General features: G+C 39.4%; 2 protein-coding genes across 5 annotated transcripts; one reads left to right on the plus strand and one right to left on the minus strand.

The window, feature by feature from the left end:
• Positions 1 to 30: 30 nt before the first annotated feature.
• LOC122417564 (uncharacterized) lies at positions 31 to 10,713 on the minus strand. 2 transcript variants are annotated; one of them, XM_043431135.1, is made up of 2 exons: positions 10,428 to 10,713; positions 31 to 8,894 (listed from the first exon to the last, which is right to left on the minus strand). In XM_043431135.1, exon 2 carries the CDS (start codon positions 8,691 to 8,693, stop codon positions 1,440 to 1,442), a length of 7,254 nt encoding a protein of 2,417 aa, XP_043287070.1. In that variant the 5' UTR covers positions 8,694 to 8,894; positions 10,428 to 10,713; the 3' UTR covers positions 31 to 1,439. The 2 variants fall into 2 exon arrangements, with proteins under 2 accessions (XP_043287070.1, XP_043287069.1); XM_043431134.1 differs by having other exon boundaries at positions 9,990 to 10,713.
• A 1,014-nt stretch (positions 10,714 to 11,727) lies between these two features.
• Positions 11,728 to 18,387, plus strand: LOC122417629 (uncharacterized). 3 transcript variants are annotated; one of them, XM_043431307.1, is made up of 11 exons: positions 11,728 to 12,209; positions 12,293 to 12,417; positions 12,932 to 13,090; positions 13,632 to 13,760; positions 14,347 to 14,504; positions 14,615 to 14,731; positions 14,831 to 14,891; positions 14,986 to 15,281; positions 15,422 to 15,553; positions 15,757 to 15,990; positions 16,062 to 18,387. In XM_043431307.1, the coding sequence occupies exons 3-11, from the start codon at positions 12,969 to 12,971 to the stop codon at positions 17,246 to 17,248; spliced, it is 2,436 nt and encodes an 811-aa protein (XP_043287242.1). In that variant the 5' UTR covers positions 11,728 to 12,209; positions 12,293 to 12,417; positions 12,932 to 12,968; the 3' UTR covers positions 17,249 to 18,387. The 3 variants fall into 3 exon arrangements, with proteins under 3 accessions (XP_043287242.1, XP_043287241.1, XP_043287243.1); XM_043431306.1 differs by having other exon boundaries at positions 11,728 to 12,417; XM_043431308.1 differs by lacking the exon at positions 13,632 to 13,760 and having other exon boundaries at positions 11,732 to 12,417.
• The last annotated feature ends 2,087 nt before the right edge of the window (positions 18,388 to 20,474 follow it).

A 20,474-nucleotide genomic window follows, 5' to 3' on the forward strand; every position in this document is an offset into this window, starting at 1 on the left:
AAGGAAAAAAATGACAAACACACGTTCGAATACAGTAAAATATATTTTTATTCGTAGGCTTCGTTTGATTATACAAAAGTAACGCTTGCCGCCGCATTGTCTCTATTTTACTAAGTCGGTCAACCGTTCCAGCCAGTCTAATACTTATTGGCCCACGCTCTCGTAATCTCAGAACCCGTGGATGTAAATGCGTATGTTAGAATCCAATTATCAAATTCAAATATGCATAAACAGCGGTGTTACGGAATTTTCCTGCATAGGACATTCGAATCGAGATTTAGTACAGCGGAATTAAGTCCGATAGTCTTAAATGTAAAAATTAAAAAAAAAATCGATTGTTACCTGTCTAAAGTTGGCAATGCTCTAAGCGTGCAATCGACTTATGAAGAATTATGAATCGAATTATGAAGAAAAAACGGTTTCACTCGTTACTCTAGCGATAAATAAATATTGAAAAATGAACAATGATCGCTCACGTAACGTAGAGTTTTTGGTGAGAAAAAAACGAAAATTAATCAGCAAGTTCGTCAAAGTCGATCAATGACCAATATAATCCATCATCATGCAACGTTATGTTTACATTTTTTTACACAAAAGTTTGTCCTTTGGTTTGCTAGATGCGTTCCGGTGTAGTAATTTTTTTTTTTTTTGGAATGTCTTTTTCCATTGGTCTCGTTACTGCGACATTAGCTCGGATACGCGAAAAACATATAGCTCGTTAATATTACATAATTATAAGGCTGGTATGTGAATTCACGGTTCTAATGGCGACAATATCACGCACGTGTTCCTAGGGTTCCTAGGGTTCCTAGGTAAAACAAAAATGATTTCGTCGCACAACGAGTATTGTCGCTCCGGAAAATAAAAAACACGTGAATTTTATGAACTAATCCAGTAAACCTATTTACTGATATTTTGGGTCAGAATGAGCAACCAAACAATCTACGAATATTCTTTACTGTCGGGAGATCAAGTGTGAAGTCTAAAAGTAAAACAAAATCAAGAAATCGATCCGCGAAACAATTTGCGGTTTGCCGTTTCAAAGGTATGTTTATGATGCGGAATATTTATTAACCTTTCGAGGACAGGTATTTTTACGTTGAAATAGAGCTTTATTTTACACGAAATTAGAGCATAATATCGATGAATTTTTCAAGTGGAATGCCCGACCAAACTAGTGGTCGATATTTCGACCAGACCCGTTCTTTAAAAGTTAAAAGATTCGTCGGGTCAATCGATGCATAAAAAATATTCGTTTCATTCGTCAATTGTTCAATTGTGAAAAATAATAGCGATAGTCTCAACTTGTTGGGACAATTTTATTTCATCCATCGATTAACGTAACAATTGATATCGTATTATCCGACTTATTTTTTAATTTCTACAATTTTATAGTTGGTCGTAAGTTTAATTCATGTAAGTCAAAGTCGCACGGATATTCAACAATTGTTGCCATAAGCATTACGGTTGCTGGATGTGGAAACTCGACATTGTTCCAGATGATGTCTGAGGGTGAGAAAGTTTGAAAAAACACGTTGACAGGATGGACAAGAGTGAGTATGGATAGTGTCAACGTGCTCGCGAAATTCTTCCGAGGTATCGAAGAGTGCCCTGGAGTACGGACACTGAGTACAAAGATAACTATTTTGTGAGATTTTTTCTTGAACGAGCGAATTAAAATCTGTAATGGCGTGTACGAGTAACGCATGATTTCGCAACGATGAATAACTTTTGTACACCGCGGATTTGCATATTCTACAGCGAAAAACGAGTTGAGCGCTGTAGGGAGGGTTCGAGGCGAGATTATTCGTGTCGAAAGGAGTCTGACGAACAAACGATCGACTGTTATTCGATGCGTTCGAAATCGGAGCGACGAAGACAGATCCTTGTGGTGTGTTATTAGCGGTCCAATTGCTCGAAGTTAAGGGTTTCGGGAGAATCGGTTGGTTCCGTTCTCTCATATCCGTACAAGATAATGGAACGGTGTCGGATGATGCACCGCCGGAAAGTCTGGCAGCCGATGCTGCCGGCTGCGTCGAGTCTTGAGCCGTTGTCGAATTAGTCCAGTCATTATAGTGCCCATTCAGATGTTCCTTAATAGCCTCCAAACTCGTGCATTCGAAAGTATGGCATATGCTACAAAGATATTTGTTTCGTTTGTTCGGCTGATGGATCACTATGGGAGCATTTCTCCCTGTGAACTTTGGAAGAGAATTACTGGAAGGGACGAGCTGCGGAGCAGTCGCGAGTTGATGATTGCTTTTTGGAGCTGTCGGTAAACTAATAATTCGAGGTAGAGCATGATAGCCCAATGACGAGTTACGATTTTCAGGAAGCCCCTGATTAGAATCCTTCACAATGATCGTACCACCGGACATCATATTCAACTGTTGTTGTTGTTGCTGCTGTGGCTGCTGCTGCTGTTGTTGTTGTTGTTGCTGTTGTTGCTGCTGTGGCTGCTGCTGAAGCAGCGGTTGATTTTCATTCACTGGATTGAAATTGGTACTTAACACGGGTGTAGTATCAACGATCGATGTCCAAGAACCCAGGGACTTATCATGCAGGGCTATAGTTGGCAGCTGGCTGATTACTTGAATCCTTTGAGCAGGAACTAGAGCGGAAATTTCTTGCAGAGGATAGACAGGTGGTTGCGGTGCAGAAGCGCGTCTCACCGATGATATCGTATTGTTGTGCATTGGGTCCAGCGGTGATGCGGCGGCAACATTAGTTTCGGGAGTTTTCGGCCGTTCCGAAGGATCCGGCAGTACAAGAGCTGCCGAAATGCCACGAGAGTATTGATGAACGTTCCTGGCCTGAATGAAATTACCGCACGTCGATGGCAATCGACGATGCTCTTCCAGCGATTTTTCCGATTCGAAAGAGCTGTTGCAAATACCGCACGTATAATTTTTTACAGCCTGCAACTCTGACAAATCTTTGACTCGCAGAAAGCCTTGTTTTTTTTGTACCGTCGATTGTAAATAATTCCATCTAGCTTCTTCAAACGACATGCCGCACAGCTTCAAAGCTCCTTTATTAAATTTCGATCGACCAGGCGAACCGGATTTACTGACCATTGGATTCGAGCTATTGTCCGAGCTTGAAGAATTCCCCCCGATCGTTTTCTGTGTGTCTTCAACGAAACGAAATTCTGGAAAGTCGATCATTATCGCTGTAGGATCCTTGGCCCGTATTAGATCCGTATTAGATGTTTCACTTTCCAGTAAACTGTGCAAAATTTTATTCTTATTAATTAACGACTCGGCGTGACTCGGCGGCGTTAGGATCACGACAGAGTTTTGACTCGGTGGCTCCTGCCCGTTTCCACAATCTTCCCCGTCATCGAGTATATCAATTACTTCCGGTACGATGCAGATATTCGTTGCGCTTCCAGGACGATTTCCATTATTTTCCGTTCTATTATTAGCTTCTGCGACGATTGATCGTGTCAAAATTAACGGCGTAGGTTTTTCGTTAGAGTTGACGCGTGCCGTTGAATCGGAGATTCGAGTGAGAGTTCCCCCCGTTGGATCGTTTCCTTCCCCGTCGGTCGATTGTGTTAATTCTACCAAGGTACATTGCTTATCCGCGTCGTCTTCGGGAGACGGTGTTTTCGTTGAATCATCTCTCGCTTCGATGGAGGATCGAACCGACAACACCGTCGAAGATTCTTCTCCGTGAACCAAGTGGTCAGCGGATATCGTTGAATCAGAGTGATTATCGTCTTCAACGAATAATCCCGTTGGTCGAGCATGTCCAGATCCTCCCGCCGAATCGGTCGAACTCGTTCTGGTCAAAATCATTTTTAAATTTCCCGGGGATGGTTGGTCGGACATCAATATTCGATACGATTCGGTCACGCCGTTGGCCGAGTTTTCCTTCGGCTTTTCCATGGTATTTCCGACAATCAACGATGCAGACACATTAGTACCAGACGCTTCAGAGAGCAAAACGTTGACACAAGGATCTTCCAAAGCTCGTTTTTTAGCTGCTTTCTGTATCTCGTTTAGATTGCTCGCCGATGGCAGATCGGTTACCAAAGGATCAACCGCCACCGGGCATTCATCACTATTCGAGACTTGGATAGTATCCGTGTTCGTAATGGCAGATGGTACTGAAAGAGCTGATTTCTCATTGTGGGTCGGAATATGTTCGATAGCGCAAGAGGTGCTTTCGTTATCAGTATGATCTATAGTAATAATCACTGGCTCTTTGGATGTTTTACTCTTGTCAGTCGGCGTTGCGTTATTCGTATCGTCAACGCAAGTATTTTGAGAATCCGAAGCCGCTCTCAAAGACGATGTTACACGTGCAGATTTCGAAGACTTTGCCGAAGTAGAGGGTCTTTTCTTTTTCAACAATGCCGAGTTACGGTCATGAAGTACATCGGTCTCCCAATGCTTCTTGATTGCGCTGACCGAAGCCGTGAAGGCGGAACACTTGTTGCATTTGAACGGCAATGGCAATGGCGTACCGTATACAGTCGTTGGTACAAAGGTGAACTGATCGTTGTGAATGTTCTTACTGTGAACGTTCAGCCAGTGTTCACTGATAAACTCCAGACGACAAACGTCACAATACAAACGCTTTTTCGTAAGCTCATTTTTGTCCTTGTCGGCACTCGGCACTGTCAAAGTAGTCGAAACGACAGAGCGCTCGTTCCGTTTGGGGATCCGATTAATTTTAACGGGACGTTCAGCGCGCGCGGTGTTGACATTTTTTGAGGCTAGGACCGACGGCGATTTCGTACAGGACACGCTCTGTTGATGCGTTTCGAGATCACGCCGCGTTGAGAATGGTCTTTTGCAAGTGGCGCATACATGCTCAGCAACGAATATATAATTCTCTTCGGATCGTGCTCCGATCGGCAACTTTTCCGTTCCAGTTGTTGCCTGAACCGAAAATTTGGGAAAATTGTAACGACCCGCAACGAACATTGGATCTTTGGAATGACTGGTCCAATGGTTGTAGAATAACACGCCAAATCCAACAAATACAACTCGACAAATATTGCAGACGAATCGAATGGTTCTTTCCGAATTTTGGTGAGCGTGTATCTCCAAGTGTTGACGCATATCTGCCCAGCTGTTGAGAGTTATTTGACAATTGGCACAGAAAAAACTCGGGCACCTTTCTCTCGTTCGATTGACGGAACAGATGTTGCTCGTTCGGTAATGAACCTCGAGGCATTCGCGTCGTCGAAATATAACAGGACAATATTTACAAAGTAAAACCATTTCTATTTGAAGATCGGTCATATCCATGGACGTTAGATCTGTGTCCCTGTGACATAAACAAACTGTTGCGAGTCTCGGTGTCAATGAATCTTTATTAAACGCGATCGATGACCCAACCCTGACACCGGACACGATAAGTCGCGTGTCATTTTCACCAAAATTCTGTGTCGGAGCGTTGTTATTAATGATGTTACTCGCTTGATTGTCCGTAGAATTATCACTGCTCTTGTTTGTGATTATCTTTTTTCGTTTCGCAGCTTGTTCCGCCTGACTGTCCAGCATTGCTTCAGCTTTCGCAGCCCTGAAAGCCTCTTGAAGTTCTTCCGGGCTGTGTTTGTACAAATGTTCCGACAGATCTGTTTTGGTATCAAATTTCATGGAGCATACGTTGCAAGTCAAATTGTCCGATCGACACCGCGGCCTGTTGCGATTTTTCTTCGGTGGATTTTTCGGATTCGTCTGTTTCGGTTTTTTTCCTTTGGAACGCGTGGCTTCGGAATTATTAACAGTCGCAGAAGTTTTAGGTCCGATGGAAGTCTCATCGTCCGCTTTCGTATCGTGGGAATTTCGTCTCTGGAAGTTCTCCTCGGCGCAGTCAGTTCGGTGCTTCGATAATTCGATCAACGTTTTGAAATTGATTTGACAAAAATTGCAAGGAAAACCGGAACTGCAGAATGCGCTTGACGTTTTGTGCTGCTCCAACTGCACCGAGTTTCTCAAGGTTCGATTGCACTTACGGCTCGGTGAAACGTTTTGGCATTTATCGTGAGCGTTGTCGGCCCGATGTTCCTTATCGTTGCAGAGCTCGCCAGGCTCAGTGGAATCCTTCAGCGTCCGATCGTTTTTACCACCATTCGCACCGATCGGAACGCCCTCCGACGAGATCGGTATCGTTCCCGTTTTCGTATTCTCACCGTCATCAACAGCTAACATCGACTCAACATTTGAATCCGTTCTTTCGCTAGATATTGACTCGTCAACTATTAATCGTCTTTCATCGTCTGATTCGGACATATCTCGCACAACTCCATTCTTCCCAATCGAGATTGAATTGGGTCCCGATCGTACCCATGATTCAGGAGAGACTCTGAAACTACTTTGAGTTTGGTCGGATTGTTCAGGATTGCGAGGACCGAGCCCGTTTTCTCGCGGATCCTCACTTTCCGGCGCATATTCCGCAACTTCATTGGCCATAAACTGTTTACGGACAGAAGATTCGATGACCGAACTATTCGAGTCTATTCGAAGAGGATCAACGCTGCCACGAGAAGTCTCGTCAACCTCATAAGCTTCGTCACTGTAATTCTCGTGCGTTGAAAAATTGCTTGAAAAATCATAATTACGCGCTCGGTTGAATTCCGTCTCAGCATCGGAACATTGATTGATCAAATCTTCCAGCCGCGTCAATACCACCATAGCATTTTTCATGGTAGCCAATTTTTTTCGCGCAATACAATTTTCCACGTCATTATCTTGATCCAATTGCACGGTATCGACCAAAGTGAAATTAGAATCGTTAGCAGCCGACAACCCGGGTGCTTCGTTGCTATCCTCAATATACTCTTTCTCAACAACGTCGTGGACGTTTTCAGTGTTATCAACCACGGCTAGACTCTCGTCGAGGCTTTCATCGACCAGCTCATCCGCTTCCAGCGCTGCATGCGAATAATCACTCGAGTAGGAGGGTAGCCGATGACATCGTTTACGCTTACTATTTGGATAGGACACGTCGCTGGAATTCATCGAGTCGTCGTTATATACGTTATCGAGGGCAGCCCGCGATCTACTCCGGGTTAACGGAGGTGATTTGTTATTTGCGTAACGGGATCTACGAGCTCTTCTCGATTTTCGCAATACGGGACTTTCCGATTGTATTCTTCTGAATTTTGGGCGATCGCGAGAAGTTTCGGACATTGTATCAAAGCTTTTGTTTCGATGCCGCAGTCGTCCTCTTCTTCGTCCTTTCGCATCGGACGTCTGAGGATCAGGTGTCTTCGCATGTCGTGATTTCGAACTTGACCGTGACAACTCGAGGTTTTCATTCGGCTCATCGTCAGTTGTGTATGCGGAATGCGTACTTGCGATTGAGGACCTTCTTCTTCGTCGTGCCGCGAGAAATTCGATTATCTCGTTATCGTCTTCTTCAGAGTCATCCTCGTTACTGTCGCACATTACTATGCCATTATTTCCATAAATACCAAATGACTGATGGTCCATTAGAGCCGGCGAGTATTCTTTCATTTCTTTCGATCCGTGGTCAATTAGCGTCGCTTCATGCTCATTTTCATTTTCATTTTTTAACTGATTTATCGACAAAGTTGAGGCAGAAAGACTTTCTTTCGAACTCGAAGTCACTTCATCCAACCGAGAAAAATCCACTCGATTCTTCCATTTTTCCGCCAGTGGAATACGAGAAGTGTCGAGTCTGTTCACAACGACTACAACTTTGTTCATTAACTGATTTTTTTTCGATTCTTGACGCTGCTGCTCCTGTGAAGTCGATCCAGGCGTTTTCGGATTAGTCGGCAAAACTGGCTGCTCTGGACTTGTAACGGTGATTCCGTTTATGCTTGTCGCCTTTTGCTCTTCCGACGACGATACAGAAGTCTCAGAAGCCAAGGACAAAGGCCTGGGTTTCTTTGGGAGCTGTAAAACTCGTGGTGGTTCGCTGCTCTCGGATAACGAAGAGTTTTTTCTCTTCCTCGCCGGTTTCACAGGTGATAGACTTTTATGCTCGTCCGATGTACTAATCTCAGTGGAATTTTTATCGGCCAACCAAGTCCTGTCATCTTCCGTTGCGAGTGATACGATTACCGTTCCGTCGGCGCATTGCTCGTCGATTTGTAACGCATGTGTACTTTCTTCAAAATTTGAACATGTATCAGAGCTTAGAGGTGCTACATTAAACCCAACGATGCTTGATGTACAGTCATCCTGAGCTTCCGATAATTTTTTTTCATGAGTCAAAGACTCAGCCGTTTCCTCAAGACACACTCGGGTGTCCACAATTCCGTTTTCTTGTACCGTTGATCCTTCAACATCGGATGGTATAGCTCCTGCCGTTAATACTTTTGTAGTATCGAAGCCTGTCGAGGATCTTTCGGACGATACCAACCTACTCGAGTTACTTTCGTTTTCGGTAACCTCTGACGACTGGAGTACTTGTGGGTGTTTCTCCGCTTCATTTTTTTGCTTCTTGATCTTTGATTTTTTTTTAGTATAGGTACCGAATCTCCAACGCGAGTATCTCTTTCTTCTGACCTGTGGCTCTTTTGTGACCTCCACATTTTTGTTTACCAATGCATCTGGTAATCGAGTTAAATAGATGGATAATGGTCTGCAAATACTCAATAAATCGCTCGTTGAATTTTTTTCTGGAGTGCCATTATCTGAAATCTTATGTCTCTCATTTTGGCCAATCACTGGTTTGGAAATTTCTTTACGAGTCTTCCACATGTTTTTACTGCAGAATTCAAGCCCAAATTTGATGTTTACCGCATTAATCGCTCGGTGGAACTTTTATTCTTCATGGCTTTGAATACAAATCCGGTCTCGTAATCCGATAATGTAATAACTAAGTTTTCATTGGATCCTTTGTGATATTCGAGTATCTGCCTTGCGCTGGTCCTTTTCACCCAGGGCATACATCGGGCTAACCTGCAAAATGTATCGATATCACAAGTACATATATATCGTATAACAGTTTTTCTACACGATAATGGATCTTGAAATTCTCAATTTTTTCTTCTCTATTATTTCAACATTTTCTGCAAATTCGGATATACGATAAAAAGTAAACCATCAGCATTTGCTTCGAAAGAAAGTAATCAACTTTCATTGATATTATTTCAAGCCCAATTTTTTTCCTCCTCCCTTAAGGTGATCTTATCAGTTGTTCAGTCGGTAAAAATCCTGCTGCACGTTTTATTCCGAGTAGGTTGATATTTGAAAGAAAATATGAGTTACACGCTATTCTCATTTTATTAGAGAACAAGGTGTAACTTTTATTTTTCTCAAAAAATCAAGGATGTCCGAGTAAAACGTGTAACCATTTTGCAGCTATCTATCTCGTACTCACGCAAGCACCACGCAAGTGATAGATCACCTTAAACTATTCAATGAATAAACAGCAATGGATAAAGAAATAAAAGAAAGAACTGGATTATACTGGGTACGCTTTTTTTGGTACATCATATTGACATAACACAATTACTTCTGAAAAAAAGATGAATAACAAAACTGCAGCAATCAATTTGCAAAGACTGAAAATCTACATTAATTGAAAACACGAAATAATAATTATCAATCGAAGTAATAAATTATCAAGATTTAAAAACTCACCAACAAGAAAATTTTCATGAAAAGTTTTTAAAAACTAATAATGCGACTCCGAAGATTTGAACTTTCTTTTATTTCTTTTTTTCTGATTCAAACATAGAGTTAACGGAATAGACAAAATAATATTACACACTTAAATATTGATGAATAACGTAGTTCACAATAAAAATACAAAAAAATACTTTTTAATAATAATTGTCGAGAAAAATTGAAGGACAAATACAATTAGTCACATACGATTTAATATAAAAATCTCACCATGAAACTGACAAAAAAAAAGTGGAGCCTCTACGAAAAACTGTAAGGCGGCGGCTTTCTGTAATAACTCACGACGAAATACGAATAACAAGTACATGAAATTGAAAGCTATGAAATGAAAAAAAGCACAGTTCAACCAGAAAAATATAAACTAACCTGCAATTTGTGGAGTATTCAAAGCTGAAGACTCGACACAGAGGAATGCAGACGGAAATGTATGTCCTGATGATATCATGAGTACAAAACGATTTCGTCGTAACAAAAAGAAAATAGAACACGAACGCAAATTCAAACAAAACCTTTATAGTCTTAGATCATTTTTAATGGGCCATCTAGTTTATCACGTAAAAATCCACGGTAGACACTCGATTCATCATAGATAGTTAAATAACACGAGACAATGTGTTTTTTATGCGATTTGCTTTTATTTCACTGGTTATACTCTATTATGAGAATATGTATGAATTACAATGTATTTTGTGAATTTAGCGATAAATGTATGTCGAAGACGAAAGCAACGAAATGAACTATGAAACAATATATTCGTTTCATCAGCACAAACTTGCCGACGGCACACACGAATTCAGTACATACGTCTGGTAGAATTTACGTTCGAGAGCCTATGTAACATTATTACTATATTTATTGGTTACGAAACGAATGTTGCAGCGGAAAGAGAGCGAAAGTGTTCGAGAAAAACTTCATAATATCGAACAGACGGATCAATTTCGTGACACGGGAAATTACGACTTGAGACTTTATAACAAAGATTCTCTTTTATCCTCTTTGCCTTCTATACTTTCCCAACTCTCTATGAAAAGCAAATACTGTGATAACTGTCCGATACCCGACACGACCGTTAAGGTTTTGGCGACGGTAGGGTGGAGGTTTTGTCCGAAAAAAACACTAGGACTCTAGAACCTAGCCTAGCGTAAGGATCTAGTTCGAATGCTATACAGAGATGTCGTCACGATCGTTTTCGTCGATAAAAAAGATTTGACGACAAAGGTTCTCAACTTTGTTGACTATCGACGCAGTACCAGGTATATATATACGTATAGCACTCTCACACTCACACGACCCACATGGCGTGTAGTCAAAAAAGTTGAGAACTTATGTTCTCAAATCTTCTTTATCGGCGAAAAAGACCGCAACGACATCTCTGCACATGTTGTTGATCATATCCTGTTGTAAGAAATTGTTATCTAAATTTTATTAATATTGTTACACTGTCCCATTTGTTACGTTTGTTACCAAAAGTGCGACGAACAAAATAAAATACATTGAGTTACAGTGGTAAAAATGAATGAACAAAATTGTGTCGTGTCGTGTACACATACCAGGACGTCAAAACTAGTATAATAAGAAGGCCGGTTTCTTATATTTATGGTCTTACAGTAATTATACAATTAAACAATCGATTCTCTCACTCCCACCTATCGCCTATCAATTTGTCGAGGGTCGAGGTCGAGACTTTGTCGAGACCACTGATAAGTTCTTCTGCGTCAAGCGTCAACTCCAATTACAAGAGGAGTGCGAGGACTGAAAAGTTGACATGTGGGAACGTAACGAGCAAAAAAAGGCTATTCAATTCTGTGTTACCGATTGATTCAATGCAAATGTTACCTATCGAGGAGAGGGCACGGGAAGAGGGTTCTTTTTTGTGTTCCTCACTTCAGAGGATATAGGATTCTACAATGACACACAATGACGACGTTTACACGGCGCTCTTATTCCGGTTTTGTATGTACAGACCGTGGTACAGACGGTCATATTTATATATATATATATTGATAGATATGCTGTGTGTATATCCATATTGATATAACTAAACCGGAATAAAAGCGTCGTGTGAACGTAGTTAATATCCTCAAGAATTGATTTAAGCTTGCATGGGTGTCGGTGTATTGTGAATTGAACTTAAAAAATGTTTTTATGCATACATATGTTAATTCGGTAAAAAAAGAAAAGCTATTTCGAGAACGATTGGCAGCTAGGCTAGCATGCTAGCAATCCGTTAGTTTACGTCGTTTACGTTAGTTCAGGGTGGATAGTATTGTTGTCATGTGCACGTCGCGGAAACCGAGTTATTTTATAGTCTTAAATATTCTATCGGTTGTTCATTAAAGGATTTTCTCTACCAAAATGAAGTGATATTCCCGTCATGATGTCACAATAATAATTTAACTTTGATCATCTGATCGCACCATGTAGTACTGGTCTTACCAATAATCATACATTATGCTAAGCTTAGTAATGTGATAGCTGAGAAAATCCAAGACTATAATATGATGATACGTGAATTAAATCTGCCCGTTTGTAAATTGTGTAACATCATATAGTCTTAAACCGGAAATAAATGTTTACGAGTATAACGTGAGTAGACTATGACAAATCATCCGGTGTTTTCTACGATCCATACAACAGTATTTTATACATGGTTAATTCGCATTATCAAGTTCGACTATTTGTGACAAGATGGAGGTTATCCGTTTGACAGTTCTCGACGGTGAGACTATTCTCTGCTTGAGAATAATGTCTTGAGCAGAAAAGGTTTTGAAAGTGGCTTCGGAATTCCCCGTGGGTGAGTGTTCCTTTTACATTTTTTATAATTTCGTTAAAAATGTATATTCATGAAAAGGTATGTGATACCTTTGAAATGAATCACAACTGTGATAGGAGTGTTTCTTGTTTATACCTCCAGTTATGAGTCATTCTAAATAACATATCTTGATATTGAGCATCTAATTTTTACTATTTCATTCCATTGAATATAATGATTGAAGCAGTGAATTATCAATCAAACACAATTAAATTTAGCTTTACAGTATATATGTAGTCTGAAGAATTTATGCATTACCGCAGATTATTCAATACATAAAAATAAAATTGGGTACACAATCGAAATTGGCAACTTGTATTGGGAATCAATAGATCCTTGAATAACTTGGTTGTTATCAGTTATCAGTGTCTTTAAAGTCAAAAGAAAAATAAATAATGAATAACAAAACATCACACGCCCATTAACGGTTAGATCCTAGTAATTGATAGTTGTTGTTTAATTGATTATTAAATATCTGGAAAATTTATTTTTTCAGGATCAATGACGGACCGGCTCTGTCGCCAGCCAATAACATGATAAACACTTATTTGACCGACAATGCCTGGTTCTACTGGGTGATTACTGCTGCAGCTTTCTTTTCCTTCGTTGGTTTTCTTCTAGCCTGCATTTGCAGCTGTCGAAGACACGAAAACAAGTAAAAATATTTTATATATAGACATATTACATGAAAGTAATTTGATACATTATTGACACAACATAATATCAAATATTAGTTTAGCGAATATCACAAATCAGTTACAACAAGTATAAAAAATCTATGTCGAAACATTGATCAACAAATGTGATCAGTATATCGTCTTTGATTATATAATCAAATATCTGGAGATCATTTCTATGTAGTAAAATGACAATGTGTACCATAATTTTCCTGTGTTAATAACAATTGATATTTAGCCCAAATGTTAAGAATAATGGGAACAGTCGGTTGGAACGGACCTTAGGCTCATTTCATTTTCTTACTGATATTATTTATTGGTTTTGAAAATGTTTTGTTAAAAATCTCGAATATCGGTTACTCATTATTAAATGTTGAAAATAATTTTTACTCCTCATCGGAGTACACTATTGGGTTCATTTTTCTTTATTATTTCATTGATGTTGTGAGAGATGATTTATTTTGGCAAAAAATATGTACTATGGTTTGCCGCTTCATTACAATACTTCTGTGACAACAGGAGCGAGTTTCTGGGGCTTGAGGGTATGGTAACAATGACCACTGATGCTGAGACGGAAGATTTCAACAGGCCTCCAACTTCGGAAATCTCGCAAATTGTTGCCCAGGACACTGTCGATTGCGGCAAAAGGTTTCAAGACCAGAACACCTGGCATGATTCGCACGCACTTTTGTTGGCTATGGAACTCTATTAACACTAATTTTCCCCCCTTTTTTTTCTTCATTTTAATAGCAACTTCGAGGAGATTTAGCGATCACATAAATTTACGAGTCATGACTATTTTTTCCTAATTTTTGACGATTCATCAACTCGTAAAATGTAAATTAACCAATCTAAAAATTGGTTGGAGTTAAACGAACCGTTGCCTGCTATAAGCTATTGTATTTTTGTTTTGCCGAATGATCCAGAACGATACTCATCATATTTTCAAAAGATGTCCGGATAGCAAGAGAAAATTTCTGACGGGTTATTAAAAGAATACAAATACAACTGATTCCATGCTACAATTAATACTTAAGCGTTTCCAACAGACTCACAATTCTTTACCGTATTCAGGGATGATTTCTCCAAAAAATATTTGTATCCCTTCGCTGGATCAAACTTTGCTGCCTTAAACTTTTTCAGTTACTGGCGCACAATAAATCTAAACTCAGAGCGAACTGTTTTATACAAGAGAATTGATCGGTATTTTCGTTGTTTCTGTGTAATTACACAGAGCAAGCGGTGCAAACAGGAGTTTACCGGACATCCCAAAAGACAAACATGCGGGAAGAGATCGTGAAATCGAGTCTGCGCCACAGGAAGTCATTTACGAAGCAACTGAAATAATAGGGGATACTTCCGAACTTTATGCTACTGTTCAGGATAAAAAAAGTGAGTATATTATTTTATTCCAATGTTTTAAAAAAAAATCTTATTTATGTACAGTAAAGTTTTTGAACAAATAGATGATTCTAAATTGTGATTGTTTTCCTGGTGCAAAGTTGACAAAAAAAGGAATTTTGATAAGGAAATCCGCAGTAACAATCAGGAAACTTCATCGATCCTAGATGACAGTGGGTATCCGTATGCAAGACTGAATACTTTAGAGTCCGGTAATGGTAAGCGCACTTTCAACATTTCTAAAATAGTTTATTCTACAAGAATAAGATTTGAAAATAAAAATACTGAAATTGCCATTGAAACATTGACTTTTTCAGATGAGCATCCGTATGCCCAAGTTCAAAGCATACAAAAAACGGAATATAGTCAACAAATTAGGTAGGTAGGATATCTGACAGGAATCCAGACGGTCCCGAACGAATTCGTTACGAGATAATTGTTGCTAAGGTTCAACGGGTTACTTTTATTTCAGAAACAATGTTAACCAATATACGGACAACAATCAACCGTCAACGTCTACGAGTCATGCCCCGAATGGCGGGAATCCGGTTGCTCCACCCAGAACGCGTCGCTCGTCTTCGCACAATTCTCTTCTCAGTGTTGAAACAACGTGTGATATTCAAGCGGCCAATGCAATCACAGGGGGGGTACAAGCCAACCAAGATTTGCCTTACATGACTCCGCCCATACTTTTGCCTTTACCACGTCCTCCCCAATCTCAACAAAATGTTCCTCATCAACATTTTAGCGGCGATTCACAAGATTCCAGTAAGATTTATCGAATTTCATTGAATAATGAATTTTGTCTTTTTATTTCAATATTCAGTCATTGGTCGGTCTTGTTTTGCAGAAAAATATTTTTTTTCTGTCCAGTAGTAGTTTGGAAAAAAATTGTTTTGTTTTTTTAGAAGGATATACGAGTATAAGCGTTCGAGAACCATTGGCGAACATAATCGCACAGACTAAAGGCCTGCACACAAATCGTCAAGGATCTCGCTCCCTGACCGACCCTCATTACGCAACCGTTTCCGATGACTCGGGTACTTTTCACGAATATCTTGGAATCGGATTTTTTTTTTGAATAATTTTCTGTACAGATTAGAAGTTTTAATCATCGTATCTGATACGACAATAAAGAGAATTGAGAATATTAATATCTACAAAATACTTTCGTAAAGTATTCTATCTCCTAATTGCACGAGTCCCAATACTATTCTTCGGATTAACGGATCGTCATTTTCAGATGAAATGTATGCGGCGATCGACGAGCAAGATAAAGTGTATACAAGCGGGAGTGAGACTTATGCCCAAATTCAACCTATGACGAACGAGGTTAATCGAACGGTTCAGGTCGATCAACAGGTTTCAAACCAAGTGCCATTGAGGGGTTGCGGCGAAGATTTGAACGTTTCATCGGCACCACAGCCGCCAAGTGTCGACAGTTTGCGCCACGTTGCTCATGCTCACTCGCGACAAGGTAATTCATATGAAATGTTTGGGTTTCCTGTGATTTTGAAGCATAATTGATATTTTTAATCCATTATGAAGCATCATCATCAAGCGCGACGAGCTCAATAGCGAATCCAGGTTCCCCGAAGCCAGAAAAGCGACAGGCGAATTCGCCATTGCCGCCACCACCTCCGCCCCCTCCAGCGCCGACGGAAAGTGGTAACGGGGATTTCTACGCATCGGTTGATAAGCGCAACAAAAGCGAGGACCGTACAAGATCGAGCATTTCATCGGGAAAGTCTCTGGAGGACATGTACGCAAAGGTAATGAAAAAAAAGCGGGACAACGACGAGAATATTCCGTTCGACGTTGGCTCTGCTGGGGGCCCGAGTTACGGACCGGAAATCGTTTCTTCGACGCGGGACGCATCGAGCAATAGAAAATTGAGTTTAGTAGAGATAAGTAGAGCGTCGTGGTCGAGTCACGATTCGGTTGAAATTCAAAAAAGAGAACCAGATGCGACTCACTCGAATTTACAAAATTCGGTGGACGTTTTCAATGCGGAGATGGATTTGGAATTTATGAAAATCGCGAGAACGTACGAACTCGATTCGCCGTCAGTCTCCGGTGTGGAAGCTGACGGTTACGAACCATTGGCAAATCGTAACAAAGTTCAGCAAACAAGCGTGACGCAGAACACTCGTTCCGGACATAACGATCCTAATTACGAAATGCTCCGACCACAATTCACAACAAATGCTTCATCGAGCAGCCAGTCAAACGTAACGAGGAACGGTATCGATGTGCTGCTGCCTATTTATTCTCTGCCTTTTAAACATCGCCAAGTGAGCAACGCTTCGAGCGACGATCCTGGGTACGAAAGAGTTCGATTACGACGTCACGTTGATCTCGATCAGGATACCGATTCCGAACCGAATTACGAGAGCATGCCTCACGAAACGAATGAACCGAATTATGCCTCGGTTTGTCGACCCGGTGACAGCGATACCGATCCGAATTACGAGTCCGTCACTCACGGTGATCCCAACTACGAGAGCGTACGGTATATGAGCGTTTCACGAAACAACGATCCACCCTACGAACAAGTTAATAATTATAAAGAACAAAACAATGAACGTCCGGACAATTCTGTTGGTTACGAAAAAGTCAAACGCGGCTCTGGACCGATCGATCCTAATTACGAAAGAATTGGCATGACCCACAACGACACGATCGCTTACAACGACAGTGGCGATACCGATGATGAACAATACGTTCAAGTTTAATTTTTTACCATTCAGAGACTACTATCGATTGATTGGAGCAACTCAATTATAAACCCTCGAAATCAATACGGTTGAATTTAATGACGTAAAGAAATCGATTATCTCTTATATAATTGATAATAATTAAATAAGGCTATGCAGTTAATGATTGAATATGTATTATTTACATAAAATCAATTATTCGTCATGTATAATTCATAAAGTACATTAGAACACGAACGTTTGATACTAAAACCAATGAAAAAGTGGGAATACTAAATTCCCATATAATTTTGCAATACTAAACACTTTTTCGAAAAAAAAAAACAGTTCGAAGATGACTCTTGTAAATACGTATATTTTTTGTACTCGAAGGCAGAACGTATTATATACTCTTTTGAAATAGAAAGCACTAAGTTATTACTATTTTTTATTTATTATCAACTAATTGCATTCCACGCGGTTAGGGGATTTTTTTATCGAGCTTTTCTACGAGGAAACGGAAAAATGTTTTTAAAATATTTGTAAATCTTTTGCTAAACCTTGACCCATGGACCTTTTTCTTTGATTTTTTATGTTCGACTCGAGGTGAAAAGAAACAAAGATTTACTTTCCAACCGAGGGTCCCTAAATTCCATTTGTGACATCGAAGGTCATACGACGAATTATTTCCGAATAAGAAGGTGATCGATGAGGTAGCTCAAATCGATAAAACTACGGAACAAAACGAAATAAACTTAAAAAATAATAAAATTACGATTAAAATGTACATATAGGACTCCAGGAAGGAATTCGCTCGATTCAAAGATCAACGCTGACGAACGTCCTTGAACGATTTAAAATAATGAAAAAGAAGACTACTAAACCATAAGTTCAATCAATAATTTATATATAATTCGTGTAATGCGGATAAAACAATATTTTGTTGATAGATTCTTTGATAATATTATTTTACCATGGAAGATAAGCGCGATTATCGTATCCGAACAGTATTGAGGATGCTGCAATAGACAGAATTGTCAATTTTTATAAAAATATCATAAATCTACGCACATATACAGATTCATATGTATATGTATATTAGAGCTGAGTAGGCAGTTTTTTATACGAGAAAAGAATGGCTTTTAGTGTTGAGAAATAAAAGAAAAGGCATAACGATACACCTTGTTTTCTTACTGTCGTTCGTGCGAAAACATTTCAAAGAATCTGGAAGCTACATTTTTCGTTGTTGATGAATTTACCCAGCCCACTTTGAAAAATCAGGAACCTTCGTTGATTTTTTTCGTTATGTAAAACAAACAGGAAGAAGAAAGTCATGTATTTCAACTGAATTGGCAAAAAAGATCTTGCATACGTACCTCGTGTACGAAGAAAAGATTTTTACCGTGCTCTTTCGTTTTCAAATTATACGAAGAAGCATCGAAATACGTTACCAAGAGTGAAGGCCGATAGAGGGAATTGAAGAAAAATCAAAAGTCATGAAAGAAACGTTTGGATTCATTAATATAATGTGTATAATCAACCTTTCGGTGGTTCCATCCACTTCGATATATATATATATATATATGTACGTGCTAAACCCGCTAGCACGATATTAATTGATGGTATAGTAAATATCTTATCAATATAAAACGATAAGGAGGATCAATGATAGAGAATTCTAGAGAAACTTAAATTTATCGTGTCAATTAAACGTCCGGTCTGAAAATTTTTTTTCGAACGACATGATACCGGAGACCAAGGAGTCGAGGAAGACAAAAAATTAATAACGAGATGGATTACGCGACAATTGATCCGTAAGTTTTGAAAGAGCAAGCACTTTTTTCGCTTTCTCATTTCTGTTTTTTTCTTTGCCAATTCCGAAAAATGTGATCGCGTCGATTCGTGCGCAAGCGTATCTAAACAAGCACAATACATTTATGTACTACACATTTCGTGCAAATTAATCGTTGGTACAGCGAAAAGAAAACTGTACGGTACTTGTACGGTACTTGAACTCATACCAACGATGAATTTATACACTTTTTAATTATTTTTAATGTTGTTTCATTAATGACCGGTGTATCGTATCAACTAAATGTTATCCCATATATTCGCTTGCTTTGTATAATTATAAAAGTGCATATATGCCTTCGTTCGACTTAAATCTCTAAAGACGATACAGATATATTAAAATATTAATTTTGTGACGAATCTCGAGTTTTTTCGTTTTATCTAGCGCGCTTCGAACCTTCATTGAATTGCTTATATTCATATAAACTATTTACGAATGTGTGTTCGCGCTGTACTTTCTTATGATTTCGTATTGAATATATGAGCGTCGGTGTAGTCTCATTGGAGCTGAGAAATGATGTTTCTTACAAAGTTTCTTATCGTTCGCCTCCTCTTATTGTTAGTCATTGCAGAATTATTCTAGCCTTTTTTTCCAACTATTGGGCTTTTTTCCCAATTCAATTTGCTCTTTCTCCTTCCGAAAAATCGACTCTCGGAACTCTGAGAATCCAAGCCTGGTAGCGATTTTCAAAAAGTTCGCCAATGTCCGCCAAATAGTAGTTTGAGACAGTTTTTCCGAAATTCCCATTGGGTTGGCTTTTTGAAAAATTTCCTTTCAAGCCTGTCAGCACTCGCACATGAATTTACTCTGAGAATCAAACGTAACTATGACACTTTACGAGTTTCCCGCGTAACTTTGCTAACAAAAGCTTTTCTGTGTTCGATTCATTAAAAACCTCGGAATAAATCTCTCAAACGAATCATTTTCAAAGTAACGGTCGACACAAATATATCATTCCACAGATAAAAAAAAATTATAACGATAGTTATCTTTCGTATTTTCTCAAGTTTTTTTTCGAACTGAGCTTTCGCGAAATTCATTGCGCGCAACAGGAAGATTGAATACGAATATAAGCGACATTCTCTTTCGAAATGTTTATTCAAAACATGATGATTCTTGAATTATATCAGTCCATGGCTATTCTTATGTTTTAATATGCATGTACCTCGTGCCCCTTTCTCCCCCCGCCGCCTCTCCTCCCTGTTACATTCATGATTTTTTGTCAAAAAATTATGCGAAGAAATCCTGCGAAGAAGCAGTCGTTTAATTATCACTATTAAGAAGGCTCAATCGACAACGCTTTCTCATGAGCATTACTCGCAGAATAATTAAAAATCTTACGGATGTTGAATTGGATCCTTTTACAGTAGCTTGTGTGTTAATAATTATCGTCGTCTTTATCTTTATGATTAG

The sequence above is a fragment of the Venturia canescens genome, chromosome 10 (genome assembly GCF_019457755.1).
Source record: "Venturia canescens isolate UGA chromosome 10, ASM1945775v1, whole genome shotgun sequence".
Lineage (NCBI taxonomy): Eukaryota > Metazoa > Arthropoda > Insecta > Hymenoptera > Ichneumonidae > Venturia > Venturia canescens.

Coding starts and splice junctions, on each gene's coding strand:
- LOC122417564 (XM_043431135.1), bottom strand. CDS start 8,693: ATGTGGAAGACTCGTAAAGAAATTTCCAAACCAGTGATTGGCCAAAAT.
- LOC122417629 (XM_043431306.1), top strand. CDS start 12,969: ATGATAAACACTTATTTGACCGACAATGCCTGGTTCTACTGGGTGATT. Junction 14,732..14,830: donor TACTTTAGAGTCCGGTAATG/GTAAGCGCACTT, acceptor TGACTTTTTCAG/ATGAGCATCCGTATGCCCAA. Junction 15,282..15,421: donor CGGCGATTCACAAGATTCCA/GTAAGATTTATC, acceptor TTGTTTTTTTAG/AAGGATATACGAGTATAAGC.